A 19,693-nucleotide genomic window follows, 5' to 3' on the forward strand; every position below is an offset into this window, starting at 1 on the left:
GGGTCTGCTGTTCGCCTGTGACTATGATGTCACCCAGTGGAAAAAATGTGCTTAGTGTTGTGAGATTTGTATCGCTAGGATACCACACATACCTGCACCAAACTGACCATTTCTATGACTGAAATGAGGAACCGAGAACATAGTTCATAAACCCTCAGGTTCCTGAGAAGTGTGGCGAGACCTTCATCACCACCCATCAGTGAGTCATGAGACAACCAGTAATTCTAAGTTTAATTCATTAAACATCTCAAGTTTCACAATGGGACACATGTATGTAATTTTGAGAGAAAGTCACACTTTTTTTTACTTACTTGCCATGGAAGACACTGTAAACACCAAACCGCACACAGTGCAGCCCATGGCAGTGTTTCATGGTTCATGGGTGGCTGGTTTCCCCCAAAGCTCAAATGTCCAGATCAGCAGTTTCAGCCACTGGCATGGAATGCCTGCCTGATGCAATATGTGTTGTGCCAGGTTCATGTGTGGGTGTGGGTGTGGGTGTGTGGGTGTGTGTGTGTAAAATCTGTGAGAAGAAGTGTGGGCCAGGACCATTGTTTGTGCCACACTGAGCTGAATCAGTTCACATACAAGCCCTGGTACTCAGCCATCTGTGATGGGCAAAGGTCCCGGATCAGAACTGCTGACCTCAGATCAGTGTTCCCTATATTAATTCTGATGTACACTCACCGGCCACTTTATTAGGTACACCTGTCCAACTGCTCATTAAGGCAAATGTCAAATCAGTTTAATCAACTCGATGCATTTAGGCATGTAGACATGGCCAAGACAATCTGCTGCAGTTCATCAGAATGGGGAGGAAAGGTGATTTAAGTGACTTTGAACGTGGCAGGGTTGTTAGTGCCAGACGGGCTGGTCTGAGTATTTCAGAAACTGCTGATCTACTGGGATTTTCACACACATCCATCTCCAGGGTTTACAGAGAATGGTCAGAAAAAGAGAAAACATCCAGAGAGCAGCAGTTCTGTGAACGCAAATGCATTTTTGATGCCAGAGGTCAGAGGAGAATGGCCAGACTGGTTCGAACTGATAGAATGACAACAGTAACTCAAATAACCAGTCGTTACAACCGAGGCATGCAGAAGAGCATCTTTGAATGCACAACATGTCGAACCTTGAGGCGGATGGGCTACAGCAGCAGAAGACCACACCGGGTGCCACTCCTGTCAGCTAAAAACAGGAAACTGAGGCTACAATTTGCATAGGCTCACCAAAATTGGACAATAGAAGATTGGAAAAATGTTGCCTGATGAGTCTCGATTTCTGCTGCGACTTTCGGATGGTAGGGTCAGAATTAGGCATCAACTACATGAAAGCATGGATTCATCGTCCCTTGTATCAATGGTGCCGTGAGACTCAAAGCCACAGGCGTTGACAGAGCCGTCATTACTTTGGTGCATATCTGCCTTATGTCTCTCCGACACAGCGCTGAACATGTAGGAGTCAGGACACAGTCACTCCTGTTCTCCTTAAGACTTAACATGTTGCCCAGTGGTGTTTTTCTTTAACTACACTTTTAAACTACTCTGCAGTAGTTTAACGTCCACAAATCACGGTTGGCATGCACCAGGAAGGGTTCCTCTTCACCGCTTTCCTCTCGTTCTAGCTTGGCTCTCCCTCCTCATTTTTGTACTCGAGTTTTAAGAGAATGTTTGGCAGACAGAGGTGGAGGAAGCCTGCAGAATTGCTCTCAACGCATCTTCAAAGGGCCTGTGTGGAGGACGTTCTCCAGATGAATGAAAGAGTCCTTTATTAGTGGTGAGAGGGGGTGGAGGAGGCCTACAGCCCGGGTGCTGCAGTCCACCCCTCGCTGCAGCCTTAATGAGCCTCTCCCACATTTAAACAGCATTCCTTTCATTTCAAAGGAATTCGTTCCTAAGGCTCTGAAGAAAGTGCACGCAAATTGCAGTGGTTGTTAAGACTGCTCCTTTCCCTTGCAGGAATGGGTGACATGGATAAGATGCCAGTCTCCAATGATAGATTAGTCATGATGACGATACCCATCAGTGCTACGTTGGAATCTTCAGTGATACACCTTTAATGACATCCTGAGTTATGCTTTATACAACTGGCAGATGTTAAGTTACTTGTAATTTTGAAGTATCATTCTCACTTTCATGCAGTATTGCTAGTTGGTGTATATTAAGAACATATTTGCTCATTGGCTGCAGGTAGATAACTGCCGTGATGTTAATGCTGTTTTTTTTTTTCTCCAGCTCTTTAGTTTACAGTTTACCACATGATGGTTGCCATGGCTGTTGCTATGGCACTGTGATAGTGAGACCACTCCCTTGTGGTTTTGATATCACTCTCGGTGCCCGATGTGGCTCTCTATTCAGTTACTGGGGATTGTGGGAATCAGATCCCAGCATGGTTTGCGTTAGCTGGCTGTACCATGGAATGTGGGGTAATGCAAACTGTTGGCTTGTGTTTTCGTGAGTGCCGACTTTTCTTATGAGTTTGTGCATGGTTCATATAAATGGCACTCTCATTGGCTGGGATCCAGTGGGAATGCTTTTAAATATAGGACTAGGGTTAAATCTGTGCATGGAATTCTTGTTGATTAAAAGTATGTATTTGAGTGTGTGCGAGTGTGTATGTGTGTGTGTGTAGGGGTAGGTTTGTAGTGTGGTCCTGTCCTGCCTTGCCCTGCCCTGCTGTGGCTCAGGTTGTCCAACCCTTTCGGGGGTCTTTGGGAGGTCTTAAAATTTCCCACAGTGCAACAGCTGCATGGAACCGTGCCTAGATTGCTGTCGGAGCTGAAACAGAGGAAGCTCATCCTTTCTCCACGAATAGACGGTGTTTATGGTTATTTACAGCCGTTAGCCCCTCACAGTTTGATTTCATTGGATATCTAATTTCCCTGGTCATAATCATATGTAGAACATTGAATCCCTTGTAAAACCTGAGAAATGGAAATAGTTGTGAAAGCAGATTTGAAGATTCCATTTGAAGATTCCATGTTTAAAGAGTCACTAGTGTCATATATTCTGGATACTGCGATGTAAAAATTTTTTTCCATTAAAGCCACTTTCGGTCTTTTACTATAAGACTGTAGAATTACTGGACACACATAAATATTCTTGTAGACATTGTCAATTATCACCTGCTAAGAAGGTACTGATTACATTTGATGTGCACCTCAATGGTATATTTACAGAGAATAGACATCAATTAAACTGTATTTGGAGTGGTTGCTATATTAAATGGCCTGTTATTTATCTCATATTCAGCCAAGGCCCTGATGCTGATCATATGACTAATGTGTTAGAAGTTTTGTGTTAGAAGTCTAACACGTGCTTAAGGTTCTATAAATTCTGTGTTTGGTTGTGCTGACAGACTGTAGTCTGAGCGGTATCCATGGTGACAGAGAGCAAACAGCCGCCGTGTTGCTCTCCGGCCCAGTGGCTTCACTCCTGTCCCGGGTCTGAGGAGCACGCGGCGGGCGGTCCGAGCGTCCCTGCAGACGTGCTGAGTCATGTGTGCACAGTGGGGCGTGGGAGATACAAGCCAAACCCCATGCAGGGCTAATGGCCACACAAATAAACTTACAGTTCAGTCATGGGCAGATGTGTTTGTGTGTATGTTTGTTTAGAGCAGGGGTACTCAACTGGCGGACCGCGGTCCGGATCCGGACCCGAACGCAGTCCTGTCCGGACCCAATCTCATTCCTGATTAACTGGATACGGACCAAAACAAAACCGTAGCATATATTTCAGGGCTATTGAAAAAACACTCCGTCACAAGTGTTACGTTTGCCACCCCCTCTCAACAACTTACGTTCGCCCCCCCCCCCCACCACCCCCCGGGCTACAAGCCTGGTTGACGCTTCGCGAGCGGTGCGAGGGTCGGCGCGGCGAAAATTACGTAATCGCTGAGGCTCCGCTTCAGCGCAATGAACAAAGTCACGTTTTCAGGGTTCATACACCTTTATAAGGTGGAGTTCAAGCACTTGTACGTCACTTTCAAGGTCCATTTCAATATTTCCCAGCATGTTAAACATAATTAAGTTAAATATTTATACATATACTCGAAATAATTCGCTTTTTATCACATTATTTAATGGTTGTTTATTTTAAAAACGCCCAATCTTCACGTCTTCACGTTCTCATGTTTCGTCCTGGAATTACAAGAGGCTCGTATTTGTTAACTTAATACAAGAGAACTATTCAGTCAGACAGATATTTGTTGTGAAACCAAGTAGTTACAATTTAGTACTTTAACCTAAATTCCATCACTTTTCAAACCTGAAACACATAGCAACATTAAAATTGGTCAGGTAAATGTTCATTCCCCTGTTTTGAGGGGTGTTTCTACCACATATTGTTTCGGACAAAACACCACAACCCCCCCCCCCCCCCCCCCCCCCCGGACCTCAGGTCACAGGTATCTGCCAAAATTGGACCGCGGACAAATTTAGTTGAGTACGCCTGGTTTAGAGGAAGGGCATCAGCGGGCCCATCAGGGCTTTTCTCAAGAGCACAAATTTGCAGGCATGCTGATGAAGGCGAGTCTTCCCACAGCCGATTCGTGGCTCGGAGGATCAGCCCCATTTCTTCTTGTTCGTTCGGTGGCTCACATTTTGTCTTCCCCTGGTGACAAACCATTTATATGTATCAGCAGAACCCTGATGTCCAAAATTAAATTCACTGTGTTGCTGGTCATAGAACATATGAAAATTAGTAGCCATATAAATCCTTCACTAGACATTTCCTAATAGTCCTGATATTCCCAGATATACTTTCCTGTCTTGAATATGAAAATGTGATTTAATAAAGCAGATGTGCAGTCCACATGTGGGAATGCTGAGAAGAAATCAGACCCATAGCTGTGTGAAGAGCGCGTGCATGATCCACAAAACGTTACACTCACGAAGACAGGACCTATAAAGAATGATCAAAGCAATGCAAAAACGGCACTGGCAATGCTGACTGTGAAAAGCAAATATCAGTGTGAAAGGAAAGTTGAATCCTGGCCGCATATGATGATAGCAAGTTACTGACAACAAAGCACTTAGTGGATAATTAAGACAATAGAGGCCATAGAAATGAACTGCAGCCCGTTCTGATTTCAGAACTTCCACTTTTCATCTGATCTGCTGAATTTTTGGGAAGGTCTTGCTTCTTTATCCCAAAGTCAGATGACTAAGTCTGAGTAGTCTACGATTTCTAATGAAATAAACAAATAAAAGCTATTGCCCATCTACAAAGTAAGCAGAGAATGACTGACTGTGTAATGGATTCTGTAGTAGTGGACTGATGTAGTTTTGGATTCTGCAAAAATAAATGAATAAAAGACTTACTGTGATTTGCCATTTGTGATTTCATGCTGTATATTATGAGCGATTTAGGATACAATTTATTCTTTGTTCTGCGCTCCCTGTTGTGGGAGGAGGAGGGGGGCGGACACACAGACTGAGAGAGAGATCTGCAGTGATGTGCCCTGGTCAAGTGATTGCTCCTGAAATGCTGTGTCATCTTGCCTGCATGGGGAGTCCCTCCCTGCAAACGTCTTTAACCTGATAGGGCCTAATAGAGAACTCTGAGGCACACCCCTGACCAAGAGCAGCACAGTATTGTGAGAGTTCTGGAATTATGACTGTTAATCTTGCAAAACGTCGAAGTGCGTGAACGATATTTACCGAGTGGCCAGACTGTGTTTGAGAGCATCTCTGGGCATTGCCACAGGGCTGTAGCCTCATTTCACGAGGTGTGACACTGACATGGAGGTCGCACGCACATGTGCACAGCGGAGGTTTTCAGCAGGGCGGAGAGGCCGATGGTGTTGTGCCATCACGTCTTTGCTTTCATGCTCCTGGTTGGCTGCTGCTGTGACATAATGAAAAGATTGAATGATGGTAAATAGGGATTAGTCATTCTAACAGGATTTAATGATTGCGACAGGATCTTATGGTGCACAGATTACACAGATTACCAACCTTCAAGCAGTATAGATAAGCCCTAGAGACAGGGCTGGGATTCATAGCATTCCTGCAGTTCATGTGAACCAGATGGATTTTTAATTTAACTCATAATTTATTTTAATGTGTGAATGATGAAGTGCCACACAAATATGTATAAAATTATACTTTACCACTTTTAATTGTATTGAAGTACGTTTTGCTGCTACTCAAAAAATGCAGCAATTTTTAACCATAACCACAGTTTAAGACAAAGGCAAAATGCCTTGGTGAGAAATGTGTGCTACTTGACTCTGTGTTCTTTGACTCTATTTCCTTGGATGCTTCTGTGAATTGTAGTGAATATGAGTCAGGTATTGTCAGCACAGACTGCGTTCGAACAGTTGGATATTTTCCTGGACTTTTCTAGAAAGATCCGTTGTGATGAAGCTGTAGACCAAAACACACAACAGTGAAATAAATTACAGAGAAAGCAAGGCTATGATGACCCAGGGAGCAGTCTCTCTCTCTCTCTCTCTCTTCTCTTTCTTGTTTTCTTTCTCTCTGTCCCTCTGTCTTTAGTTTATAGTATCTGCAGCCACCTTGCGTGGCCAAGTGTCCCATCAACGAACATGAAGATTGCCTTTCTAGCTCTGGGATTGGCTGCAAGGTCTCCGGCGAGTGAGAGGCAGGGGATGGGATGTTTGGCAGAGGCAATAGAGGAGTGGAGGAGGAGGAGGAGGTGGAGAGGGAGGGGTGCACTTTCACCTCCTGTATTTCCCCTGCAGAAGCGCGAGAGCGAGAGAGAGAGCGAAAGAGAGCGCGCGGGCGAACGACCACGAGAGAACAATCAGAACACAGAAGCTCCGCAGTCAGCAAGTAGCAGAGCAGACTCGGTGTGGGCAGGAGAGCGCAGGCTCGGGTCTCTTAGCGTGCGGGAGGCTGCCTGCCGTTGCACAGTGAACCACGCAGCAGATCTAAAGAAGCAGCGGAACACACAGCAGCATGGACACAGCTAGGTCCATCCAGTATGAGATCAGCTCTCTCAAAGGTACTGCATTTATTTCTGGCGCTCTCTCTCCCTCTCGCACTCTCTCTCTCTCTCCTCTGCATGCACACCAGCTTCCAGGGCATTAAGTCACTGAGCCGCACAGCAACTTGTTTCTGGCAGGAGGCGTGAACGGTGCAGACGTCATCAGAGGTCCCTCTCTTACTCTGAGTCTCTCTCTCTCTCTCTCTCTCTCTCCCCACTCTGTGTGTTGTCATAAGCTGTAGGGTAATGATGTCTTTTGCACAGTTGTTTGGGGGGGGGGGGTGTTGTTGTTGCCACGGCGGTCATAACGGGGCTCGTTCATTGTTTATCCCCCCCCTTCTCCGTCTGCGGCACACATGCGGCACGCGGGCTGCCGCATCGCCACGGCAACGGCATGCCCTGCCAAGAGTACCGGCGGATGCGGAGACAGGGAGCCTCACAGCACACGACAAACAAGCTGAGAACGGCCGGGACAGCAGCTTTTAGTTTTTGAGATCCACCCTACGTTATTGCATATTAATGCACTGCAGTCCGGGGCGGGGCAAGTGCTATGCACAGTGGGCCAAAACTATCAGTAGGAGAGGGACACTTTAGGAGAAGCATCACACCTCAAACAGGAAATGTAAGCTACCACTCGATGTCGGGGTCTCTGTAACTAAAAAAACAGATAATCGGACCAGTAAAACTATCAGACATCAGACTGTGTCCTTCTTTATTCTGCGTTTACGTCACAAAATTGCCCCACTATCCCCAAGCCAGAAATAGGGGAAGGTGCAGGAATGGTGTAAATGTGGAAATCGTACAAACATTTCTCATGTTGTCGGGGTGGTATTCAGGACAGGTCAGGAGAAAAATACTATAACCGGCTGTTCTTTTTGATGAATGCTGAGATCAAGTGTTGTGGTGAAAAAGATATTTTTAAATCATCTGATGCAGTGTTTCTTTTCTCCTGAAGTCTTGTTTTTTGTCCACCGATGTCTCAGGTTCTTCTGGAGTGTGAGCTTCATTAGCATAATCTTTTCAAATTTGTTGGCTGCGCATCAAGGGAAGGATTGATTGGTTGCTCACCCCAGAATTAATAATTACACAGAGTAAGTCCCTGTGAAACTGCATATTTGCTGAGTCATTTTATGAGTTTTATATAACTCAGACAAGATTCCAGCTGGTTCAGCCCTGACACTATGGATTAAATCTGCTCATTCCTTATCCTAATATTGATTTTTCTTGTCAGAGTGCATCTCATTATTTTAAGCAGTTCTTGAAGAATCTCTGAACCCTCTCAGAGTTGTGCAGTGTTAGGGTGGCCAGGCGTCCACTTTAACACCAGATAGCCCAGTTTGTCAGCTCCCTACCCTCCGTCTGGCCGAACACCTGGACGGACACCTATTTGTCATCCTTGTGAAATGGTAGTTCCTTTCCGGTGATGAATGCTATTTTAGTATGTCACAGGGTGAAGATAAATGTCTAAGCATATGTGTTGTATTTCATACCTCACACACTGGCTCACCACAGAACTTTTGTGCTGCAAATGTTAGTCAGTTAGGATGTTTTTGGAACACTGAAGAGAATACTGCAACAGTGTGAAAATATCAAAAAGTAAAAACAACTTCAGTTCTCAACAGCCAGAATATCTTTTCCCTTTGAAAAGTAGGAAGGATGCCTACTGATAGATAGATATAGATAGATATAGATAGATAGATAGATAGATAGATAGATAGATAGATAGATAGATAGATAGACTTCCTCACTGACACCATTCTTCCTTGTGTGGAGGGTCACAGGCCTACATAGCTACCTTAGCATCCATATAAGGCCTCTTCTGATAGCAGCTCAGGTCTGAAGTGAAGCAATTTGTGGATCAGTTCAGCTAAGTGTGGCAGGACTTGCTAAAAACCCAGCCAGAGGGAGAAAGACCCTGACAAGTGGTCTGGCTGGGGATCTGTGGGACCTTTGGCTGTTGTGGTCTTGAGTTTTCTCGCCAAACAAAGGCTTCTCGCCCCACTGAACTGCCCCAGACGACTTAGTTAACATGCTTGGCAGGTCTCGGCTGCTTACCTAACTGCATTTAGCCACTCATTCGTCAGCGCCAAATTTGATTAGCAAAACAACTCTAGAAGAGGATAGATTAAATGACAGGATTTGTCAGATCTTAATTCAGCACCGGGCTCTGGCATGTTAGGGTATTTGGTGCAAAAATCTCATCTACATATAGTATAAAAACACTGCTTTGTATAAAATACAATTTCTCCCCCCCAGTGAGGTCTGTGAGTTGTCAGCTTGCTTTTTTGTTATTTGTTTTTAGCACGGTTGCTAACATGCTCATGAATGCTGGCCTAGTAGTTGGTTGGCCAACTGGCTGTGTTTCTCTGTTCTTGAATTTGCCCATCCAAAGCTCCCAGTGGGACTCGGCCCAGATTCTCTGATCCCCATTAATGAACCTTGGGCCATTGTAGTTCCTCCTCTTCTTTTAAGAGACTAGAGGCTCCACTAAATGCTTTTCTTCTGTTAACGTATCCCAGAGACTGCTAAGAGATGTGAAGGAATCTCTATGAAATGATTCCCAACCCAAAAAGAAACAGGTTGGATTGACATGTACTGAAAAGGCATGTGGGCTAGGAATTATGGCTTTGTGTGTGTGTGTGTGTGTGTGTGTGTGTGTGTGTGTGTGTGTGTGTGTGTGTGTGCGCGTGCGTGCATGCGTGCGTGCGTGCGTGCGTGCGTGTTTTTATTCTTGCTTAAATGAAAGAATAAGAGAAGATGTTGAGCTTCTGGAAGGTCTCCTCCTGAACTTGTGTATAATATGCATATAATGTATTCTTTAGATTAAACTCTACTGTCTCTACTTCAGCGAGAGGTCATATGAGTTCTCCATCACTGTTTAGTCAGACTAATAAACAACACAGACCATGCCCAGTGTAGACCTTCCGTAGTGTTTCCTGTGGCGTAGCTCGAAATTCTGGGGCAACACCCCACCCTTTCTTTTATTACGTGTTTGCTTATTTACGGTCCTCTTCTGGGGGGCGGGGCTCCCTCAGACCGGGCCCCCATCCCTACAGCGTGTGTCCAGCATGCCCCTCCCTACACCAGTGCATACTGCTGGATTTAGATTGATCCTTTGTCTGTGGGCCTTCAGTTTTACCACTGACTGCACAGTTCCCCATGTTGCTGAAGATGCACATGCTCACAGATCCCTGCAGTCTGCTTGCTGATTTTGCTGACTCGTCAAGAAGCCGTTACTCCATCTTGAAAGGGTTCACATATAGCCATAAAAGGGTATATACTTGCACATGTACGTTATCACCTATGGGTATTACGATCAGTGTGTGAAGCATGCAAGGCCCAGGTGAGTGAAGGAGTTTTGTGTTGCAGTTTTTACATAGGAACTGACAGCTTGTGTAAAGCTACACATATTGATTAATGTAGTGCAGTCTGGAAGCCTTGGAAGGGTCATGTGACGGTGTCGGGTGTTTGGTTTGCAGTAGGAATCATTCAGATAACCTATACGCTGTAAACATCTGGTCCCTGACCAGTGTCTGTTTTCCATTCTGCAACCACAGATGTGCTCCTTATCCTCCATTAATGTGACAGGGCGGACACTCTGATAACTCCCATCAGCAGGATATACACCTAACCTATTTAACAGAGCTAACCTATTTGATTCTGTATGATAAATGAGTATTTTGCTCATGAAACCTGACATCTAGCTGCAATACTTAGGTCTGGTATAGTGTTCAGAATGCATGAAATTAATATTTTCTACACTTTGAAATAATGGCTGCGCTGATTATGTGTTGACAGTCATCTTTGGTTTTGGTGTTTTCACAAGATCACATGGCTGTTAAACCAATGAATGAAAAGTGTTTGCATTGACGTGTACGTGAGCCGCAGACACTCTAACACAATGTTGATCAACTGAAAGCAACTGTCAGTCCACTCCTGCGGGAGCACAAACAGACATCCTGGACAGAGGACAGGGAGTGGACAAACCGGACCGTCCAGCCTAAAACCTGAGGCTGATCACCCTAGAAACTGTAGATGCCTCGTCAACTATGGTGGGGCCAGGCTTTCGCAGTTCTGCTCTTAGAGGTTCGATTTTGGTTTGCTGGAAGGGAAACCTGATCCCGGACCAGCTGCTGGGTGTTTGTGCAGCCCTTGAGGAGCTGACGAGACAGGGAGTGGTTTGGCATTACGTCACTGCTTAGAAGGGGCAGATGATGACATCGTTAGAAATGGCCTGTTCAGACCTTTTCTTCTCTGGAGGCGAGAAGTAACAGATATCTGTTTATTTTCAGGCACAGCTAATAGAATCCTAAATGTTTTTTTTTTTTTTTTTAAACGAAAATGTGTGACTGAACACTTGCATCGTCTTAAACGTGCCCATGTGTTACACCTGACAGGTCTTCCATCCCCAGATACAGTTAGTCAACTGGATCACAGCATATTTTGGTTCTGTTTATACCGTAGCACTCACGGGCAATCTTGACAACACTCTTCACACAGACACATTGAAGGTTTCTCTTCATCCCGCCACTCTGAGACGAGATCCAAATGTCGTGACTTGTCTCATAAGCCCTGGGGCTACACAAAACCACGCCTCATCCACCATATGTACTGCGATGGCTGTTACCCGTTTGTTCTACCAGTGTGTTTTCACAATCCCAGATGGAGATGCTCCCCAGAGACAAGAGGAGACTCTGGAGCTCTGATATGATAAGACGGCTAAGTCTGGATGGATGCAGTGTGCTACATTGCTTTCTGCATCCACTCCTGCTTTCTAGTAGAGAGGAGGCCCTGCACCTGCGGTTTTGGCCGTTTCGACTTGATCAGCATGCTCACTGTTTCTTCAACGCGTATAACATTCTCAGTGCATCATGATGGCGCTGGCGTTTGTAGGGGACTACGAGAGCCTGCGTGAAAAACACCTGCTGTTATTTGGACCTGCATCATACGGTCTCCTCTCCACACCTCCTTCTCTTTGTGAAGACTCTGCTTGTTTTGACTGCATGCTAATCAGCCATGTTTTAGCATCTATCGTGTGCTGAGTCACGGTCCAGCGTCCAGCCTCTTCAAGATGCGGAATTTCAGGGCGGTTCCACGATATTAAATGGCTGAGGTCTGACAGTGTTTTACTCAGCTGGCACAGGAGTGTGTTTTTATCCCATGTATATTTTTTTTAAAGATATGGGTTGCTTAAGGTGCACACCGCTCCAAACTACATGAATTCCAAGTAGTGATAAAATAAGGAGTTCAAACACATATTTAACATGCCTGCTCAGCTGAAGGCGGATCAGGTTCTCTGGGAGAGCAGATGTTGTGGAAGGCAAGCAGAGTTACTCCCACTAGCAACGAGTTCCCCCTAAAGAGCCCATTATCACTTAACCTTATTTAAATACGTCGTGTGAGCTCGTAGGTTTCAGGGCAAAAGCCCTGTCGTTGGTTAGCAGGCCAGTGCATGATCCACGTTGTATATACACACGTTCGAGCATGTGTAGGCTGCCCTTAAAGAGTGAAGTATGTTCCCCACAAAGCAGCGATGTCCATAAATAAACGAACTCCCCTGAGGTTGCATGGGAGACGGGAGAGTGATGGGGAGGCTATTTTGTTTTTAGCATGACTAGTTAGCGTCTCGTATGACCACGCCGTGCCGCTAAATAGCACACATGCTTTGTAGGTTTACGTGTGTAGGCAGGTGGTAGCAGAGCTTATGTAACTGCCCGTTAAGAGACTGGCATTACCTCCCTGTCTACCACCACCAGCTGCACTAAAACATAATGCAAACGTTACTTGTAAGTGGTGATGACGTTTGATGAGTGCTCTTAATTACAACCTGATGTATTTTTACACTGGGCAGCATGCGACATTTTGCATTTATGTCTGCCCTTTCTTATTCTGTTCTGGGCAACTTTTCATGTGTGAACAAAACAGCTAAAAAAGAGCTTGAATCACTTTTGTGCACTGTAATACACACACCTATGGTTAGTTCAGCTGTAACAGGACACATGTTAGGGTACCACCAAAAGTGTATTTATGAAGTGAACTGTCAAACCTGTCAGACCTTCTTTAATTGTGATCCCTCTGTACGCAATGTGATAACTATATGACTCTAACATCTTAGTTAATGTGGAAGTAACCGTGTCTGCATTATGTACTTGAACATGAAATATATTGCAAAACATCTGATCAAGTTAATCAAGATTAATTTAGCGTCATTGGCATAGCAGCGGGTGTGTTGGAGATCTGATCTCCACAGGTCGGAACTGGACACTCCTGTACTACCACTGTTATTCATTCATCTACTTCTTCCTCTAGTCTGAGAGACTGGGACATAATGACTTTCCAGTGCTCCATTACGGTGAGGAGATGGTTTAAATTTGAACAAGAACTGCCACCTCATAAGGGGCTTTGTAGCCTGTCTGAAATAATTTAGGTCTTATTTGTTAGCTTGTTTCCAGCTGATCTGTGATGTGGCTTAATTTGTTTTGTGTGGTGACAAGCTGGCAGCCTGTAGTGGTTTTGGCTCTAGCTTTGATGCCGTGACTCAGTCCAAAATGCTACTGTTGCTACCAGTTCCTTAACAACGAGCAGCCACCAATTAGCAACCAAGCTTCCATTCACTTCTGGTCGCAGGTCTGGAGCTTCTGTTTTCACGATGCCGTTGTTTAGAAGTTATTTTTTTAAGTGGCCAGCAGGTGGCACCGTCACAACGGTAACACTCCTGCTCTGTACTAACCTGCTGCATGAAGCACAGCTGTGGTTGGGGACGTTAAATCAAGGGTTAAGTGCTGAAACCACACACACACACACACACACACACACACACACACACACACACACACACACACACACACACCTCTCCTGCTGTGCCTTCAGCCATTTCCTTAGGTGTGTTCCCTTTTGTTTTTAAACCGCACCTCTCAGCTCACCCCATTCAGTCCTGCCTGATGGCTTTACCAGCTTTTCCTGTGAACCAACCAGTGGCACTCATGCACCTTGACCCATTTCTGTAAGGGTCAGGCGGTTATCTGACTTTTTTATTATATGGGAGCAAGAGAACTGGGGTACATTTTGGGTAACTGCAACTAATACTGTGTTCTCTCCCCTCCCTTGTCTTCTGTTTTTCAGGTAAGATGCTGTTTTTTGATGGTGTGAGCATGGGAGGGTTTGATGGTGGTCAGAGAAGAGTAAGTACACCGAGTGATGCATTAACGTCTCCACCAACCCTGACCTTACTCTTCAGAGTCCCTAACACCATACTGGCAGAATACAACTCCGCCTCACAAGGTCATTCCTATCTTGGCTGCCTTTTGACAATGTCCAATAAAATCAATGAACTAGATTTTATATTCCTGTTTCCTTCAGTGGAACAAAAAAGAATGCAAGTCCAAAGCAAACATAGGTGTTTGGTATGAACAAAATGGTTTCAGTGACCTCAAACGTATTCACCAGTTTCCTCTGCGTTTCCTTCGAACGTGACAGCTGTGCTGAGCTGCCATTGTGTTCTATTGTTCATTATTGTTTTGGTTTTTTACATTTTATTTCTTTTTCTTGAGCTGGCTTGCCACCAGTTTGACAAGTAATGGTTCTACAAGGTGTTTTCAACACTAACAAGGAAATTACAGACCACAGAGGAAACTGACAGTAAAACCCTCCACAAACAACCATTCAGAAACAGACAGTACACACTGTACTTTTTGGATGGCCAAACAACATAATTTGTACAGGAGTATTATAACCGCAAAATCACACTGGCATGACTTTGTTTGCATCAACTTGCAAATAAATGTTTACTCTAGATGAAAATTCCTGTAGATACATTAATATGCAGAAGATTCTCACTTCTTGGTCAGAAAAGAGAAAAGCAAAAATAGATATTTATAGACTAAACGTAAGTTCTCCCTGCTTTGTAGTCCTAAAGCCCCACGATGTCCAGTAGTTCTGTTAGAACCCTCTTCCTTATACAAAGATGTTTATATTTGGACAGGAAAGCAGGTCATTTTTTTTCCACAAATTACTTATTGTTCAGTCATGTTTACTGGTTTTCATAATTATCTCATGCAGCTTATGAAGAAGCTAAGAGCAATTTAAATCCACCTGATATAATCTATGAAATTTAATCCGTGCACTATAGCCTGGGTCTTTCACAAGCTTGACAGCATTCCACCGCACAAGTTACTGCTTCGAACACTCATGCAACCCCAAACATTTGTTTTCCATTTTCGTTCTACGTTCCATGCAGTGCTGTCAGTCATTAAATTATATAGTTCTCGGTACTGTTGGCAGAGGTGGTGGAGCGGGTGCGGTGTGGTGCGTTCTGATAATGGAGAGGAGACCCCAGGAGACTGGGCGGCAGGGGCGGGGTCTGTCACCTGGGCCAGACCCACAGGATGTTCCAGAGGAGGACTGTGCTACCAAGGAGTGCAAAACAGCGTTCGCCCAATACCATGTTTGAGTGGATAGTATCAAACCGTCTACATCTTCAAAAGTGAAGGCTAAAATTAATTCAAATGTTTCTCCATTCTGTCTGCCGAGTTTAGTGAAGAGGCCACAGTGTTATTAATGATGATTGTGCCCCAGCTGACACACACACACACACGCATGCGCACACACACACACACACACACACACACACACACACACACACACACACACACACACGCATGCACACACACACATGCACGCACACACATATACATTTAAGACTTAATACTGGGAACTGAAACATGCCAGTTCAGAATATTAGCATGGAGTTACCATTGGTCAGAGTGTTAAAATGCCAGTCTTCTTCTCAAAAATGTGATGTACTCCAAGCTCCATTCTGAGAGGGACACTACAGAACGCCACATTCTTGTACTCTAGGCACAGGAGGGGGTGGATGGTGACACGTTCGGATAACCCCAAACACAAAGGCTCCCTTTGGAGTTATTATGTGAACAGTGTCAGAGTTAAATGTGTACACTGGCTTTCCAGAGAACAGACAGAAGACTCCTTATAATGGAGCTTAATGCATGAACTGTTGTATAAGCTGACAGCTTTATCGGGTTTGGAGCTAGATGGGGCCCATTGTGACAGGATATGTGTCCCTGTGAGAAGCCAACTGTAGTATATGACTGTAGTATATGACTGTATCATCATTGAGTAGTTCTGTTAATGGACGCACACATCTTGCTGTCAGAACCATTACACTGGAGGTAAGTCTTTATTTTAACTAGAGTATCTATTTATTAGAACATATAATAGGTATAGGTAGGGAACCTATAGGTGACATGTACACTTACAAGAAAGTCTAAATTTGCACACTTGGAAATAAACCCATGTCCTTGGTGTTACAAGCTCTTTGCATTCCAAGGAAAGTTCCAATATTTATTATAAATAAAAGCAGCACAGAATCGCATGTGGAGAGGTTGTAAAACTCTCTTTGAGCTCAAAGGTTAGAGGTCAAATGGTGGACCAATCAGTGTTTCTAATCATATCTCTAATAGCTGACCTCTGTTTCAGGTGACTGGTATGTGTGATTCATGCACCATATCACATGTAAAAATATTTTTTCAATTTGGTTTCCTTCCTGACTAAAGGAAGCTGACTGGCTATAAGGTCAGTTCTGCATTCATGAGAAATGTTATAAAAATGTTATTAAAAAAACAGAGCCAGACCAAAAATAAACAAATTTACATTCTTTAAGAAGATAGACACACACACAGTATTTCCTAACAGGAAGATAGTTTAGTCATGCAAAAAACCCCAGAAACATTCTTCATAGTTTCCACCCCAATTTATTTTCAGAGCATCTGAGAAGAGAGTTGAGCCTTTTTTTCCTCTTTGTTGCTCCTGACAACGGACCTTGTTGCCTTGACCATGACCACTGCCTTGGGCAGGCCCTCCGCTTACTCACTTGATCTGTCATGTGGTGCGCGGTAGCTATGGGGACATGCGGTTGGCGGCGACCACGTCCCACTGGGACAGGCGGAGGGCTGAGTCACTATGGGTGTCTGCAGCGAATGTGCAGCTAATTACTCACCTCCTTCCTTTCTAGTTACCATGGCGCTTTTCCTGCACCTGGTTTATGCCTCTGTTAGGACTCTTTTGACCGCATCATGCAGTACTGTATCTGTATTAATCAGTATGACCAGCCTCTGACTGACAGTGGGGCCTTGCGTCCATTGGCCAGTAATTACAAAGCTTTTGCACATGAAGGACAGGTTCCAAAAAAAGCATTAGAAGAATAGAACCTGTGACTTATGAGTTATAAACTGAATAATTAGATATGTGACCTATTAAATTCAAAGAACCGCATCCACATATCAATTTGGGCAATCATAATATTATACTGTAGACGTCTGAAGAGACATGTTGTGTTTCAGTGTGTGTGTGCACGCATGTGTGTGTGTGTCTGTGCGTGCATGTGTATGAGCACGAGAGAGGCCCTGTTGTGTGTTGCCTGAACCCTTTCCCCATGCTTCCTAGCCAAATGTCAGAGGGCAGGAGTCTAATTAATGGTTTGGAACACAACCATGGCTTATAAATCTTACCCAACGGAGTAACAAAGGAATGCTTGAGAAGAACCCCCTTATGGATCGAGTCTGGGGTTTGAAGGCCCCTTATGTGCCAGCTTTGAATAGTTCTGAATAAGCACTTTTTATGGAGTCTTCTCTACCTTTGTGTCTGCTGCCATGTTCTCACAGTCTACCATCAGATCCATGGTGACCCCACTGTCCCACTGATTTGAAAGAACTTTATGTATGGCCGTTAGGATGGACGCTTGGGCCGGATGGTGGGTGGTTGTGAGTGCTACTGTGTATGCATTCCAGCCATTATCAATGTACATGTGTCTCAGCACCCTTGGAAGGTTGTGCGCTTATGTGTTGCAGAAGGTTGAGGAAAATTAGTTGATTAGAGTAGACTGATTTTCCGCTTTTGTTCAGGGATCTCGACACATTATTCCTTTGTTTACCCATTTTTCTTTTGTTCTAAATGGGAGTCGGAGTCAGGCGATGGCTTGCAGATGTGACTGCGTACCGCCTGTGGGGAGATTTTCCGAGAAGGGCTTCTGGCTGTAGCCTATTCGTACCCGCCGACGATGACCGATAGCTCCGTGGCGGTAGGCCACGTCTCATCATGGCTGATTAGCTGTGAGTGGGTAATTTCACAAGCGGTGTTTCTCCTCTATACTGCTTGTGCTGCTTAGAACGTACTGTTCTACCAGTGAATTTTTAAGGCACATGTGGGCCTTCATGTTGATTTATCTGCACTGTAATAATGACCAGCACGGACATTGCTAGTCGGTAGCACTTTTAACTAAAAAAAAAAAACAAATAACTCAAATAATAACTCAAAAAAACTAAGAAAGGCATATGGGCCTCCCCATGGGCAGAAGGCAGATAAGGTGTAGTTCTTGATGTTGGTTTTAGAGGAGAAGAGGGACAAATTAGTTCAGCTCTTCTTTCTTGTAATGCAGTTGCAAAACATTTGTGAACCTGGCATTAATTGCCCGTCTTGTGAAAGGGGGATTTGTAGATTTATAGCAGTGAAATAGCATAGAGTGATTTATTGAGCAGTGAGATGAACCATTGCCAGCACAGATTTAAAGCTCAGTGCATGTGGAAAAGATTTGAGGACGCAGTACCTCAATCTGTGGGGAGTGCATGAGCACAAGGTGGCGCTGTCTTCCATTCACAATCAGCTCCGTCTTCCTCTGCACCCACCACCCACCTCTGTTGTGAGGCCTAATAACCATAAATTAAATGCATTTCTTTTACCATTTTGAGTTCAGTCATCTGTTTTAGTTTCAGAACAATTATCGTGGGAGACGTGTCAGGGAATTGTGTGTAATTGTGTGTGTGTGTGTGTGTGTGTGTGTGTGTGTGTGTGTGTGCAAAGCCAGTTTGTGGAGGGTGTAACCATACAATCCCAGAGAAAAGTGCTCAGAATGCTGGCTGTCCCTTTAAATCTGCCGTTATAGTCCTGAGGTGAAGCTCAGTCTAGGCCTCTCTGGAACGCAGGCTAACCCTCGAGGCTCCGCTCTCTCACTCCATTGGGTGAAATGAAACACAATCTCTTACGCTTCACAGCACTCCAACCTCCTTGCACCTAGTAAATGACAAAGCATGGAGCTCCCTGCACGACCGTGTAGCTACACACACATTTCTGCCTCCCTCCCCTTTATGACCCTACATCTCTCTGTCCAGTGGAGAAGCACATGTTGAGGTTTACATAGGATTGCCACTGGGCTCAGAAACAGTGGCGGGATTGTCTGCATCTCCTGAGGCAGAGAGAGTAAAGGCTGGAATTTCCATTAGTCCAGGTGTGTGTGTGTGTGTGTGTATGTATGTGTGTGTGTGTGTTCATGCTCATTGTGGATGTGTAATCGTGCTTGGACAAGACCGAGCCTTCTCAATGATCATAAACTCTCATTTATGGCCACCTAATTACTGTTAGTCATCCAGTACAGTTCAGGGCTGCTGTTGAGGGTTCTTAAGTGAAGCAGTGGTGAAACGGAGTTGGAACCCATGCAAGATATAATGTTTTCAACATGGATGCCTTCGAGGTATCTCACATATCATCAGCGCTTCTCAACGTTATGGGAGCTGGTTCACGTTTAAGAACGACCATGGCCGTTCTTGCTCTAGGCTATCACACGCTTTTCTTTCCAGTTCTGCGTGATGACGAATGTGTCATCGACCATCTGAACGGCCATTGTGTTTGTCTGCGCTTGCCAGCTCGTTTTATGTCTGCCCATTTGGGGTTGG

The 19,693-nt window shown here is 44.7% G+C and overlaps 1 protein-coding gene across 11 annotated transcripts in view; it reads left to right on the forward strand.

The window, feature by feature from the left end:
• The window catches only part of pleca (plectin a), a 93,793-nt gene that overhangs the window by 21,837 nt on the left and 52,263 nt on the right, over positions 1-19,693 (forward strand). For 2 of the 11 annotated variants that reach the window (XM_077009810.1, XM_077009816.1), the window contains exon 1: positions 6,769-6,968. The exons of the other annotated variants lie outside the window; for them this stretch is intronic. In XM_077009810.1, coding sequence (XP_076865925.1) covers positions 6,923-6,968 — 46 coding nt within the window. In that variant the 5' untranslated portion in view covers positions 6,769-6,922. Of the gene's footprint in view, positions 1-6,768; positions 6,969-19,693 lie in introns of those variants that run through there. 11 annotated transcript variants of the gene reach the window in all.

The sequence above is a fragment of the Brachyhypopomus gauderio genome, chromosome 6, assembly GCF_052324685.1.
Source record: "Brachyhypopomus gauderio isolate BG-103 chromosome 6, BGAUD_0.2, whole genome shotgun sequence".
In the NCBI taxonomy this organism is placed as follows: domain Eukaryota; kingdom Metazoa; phylum Chordata; class Actinopteri; order Gymnotiformes; family Hypopomidae; genus Brachyhypopomus; species Brachyhypopomus gauderio.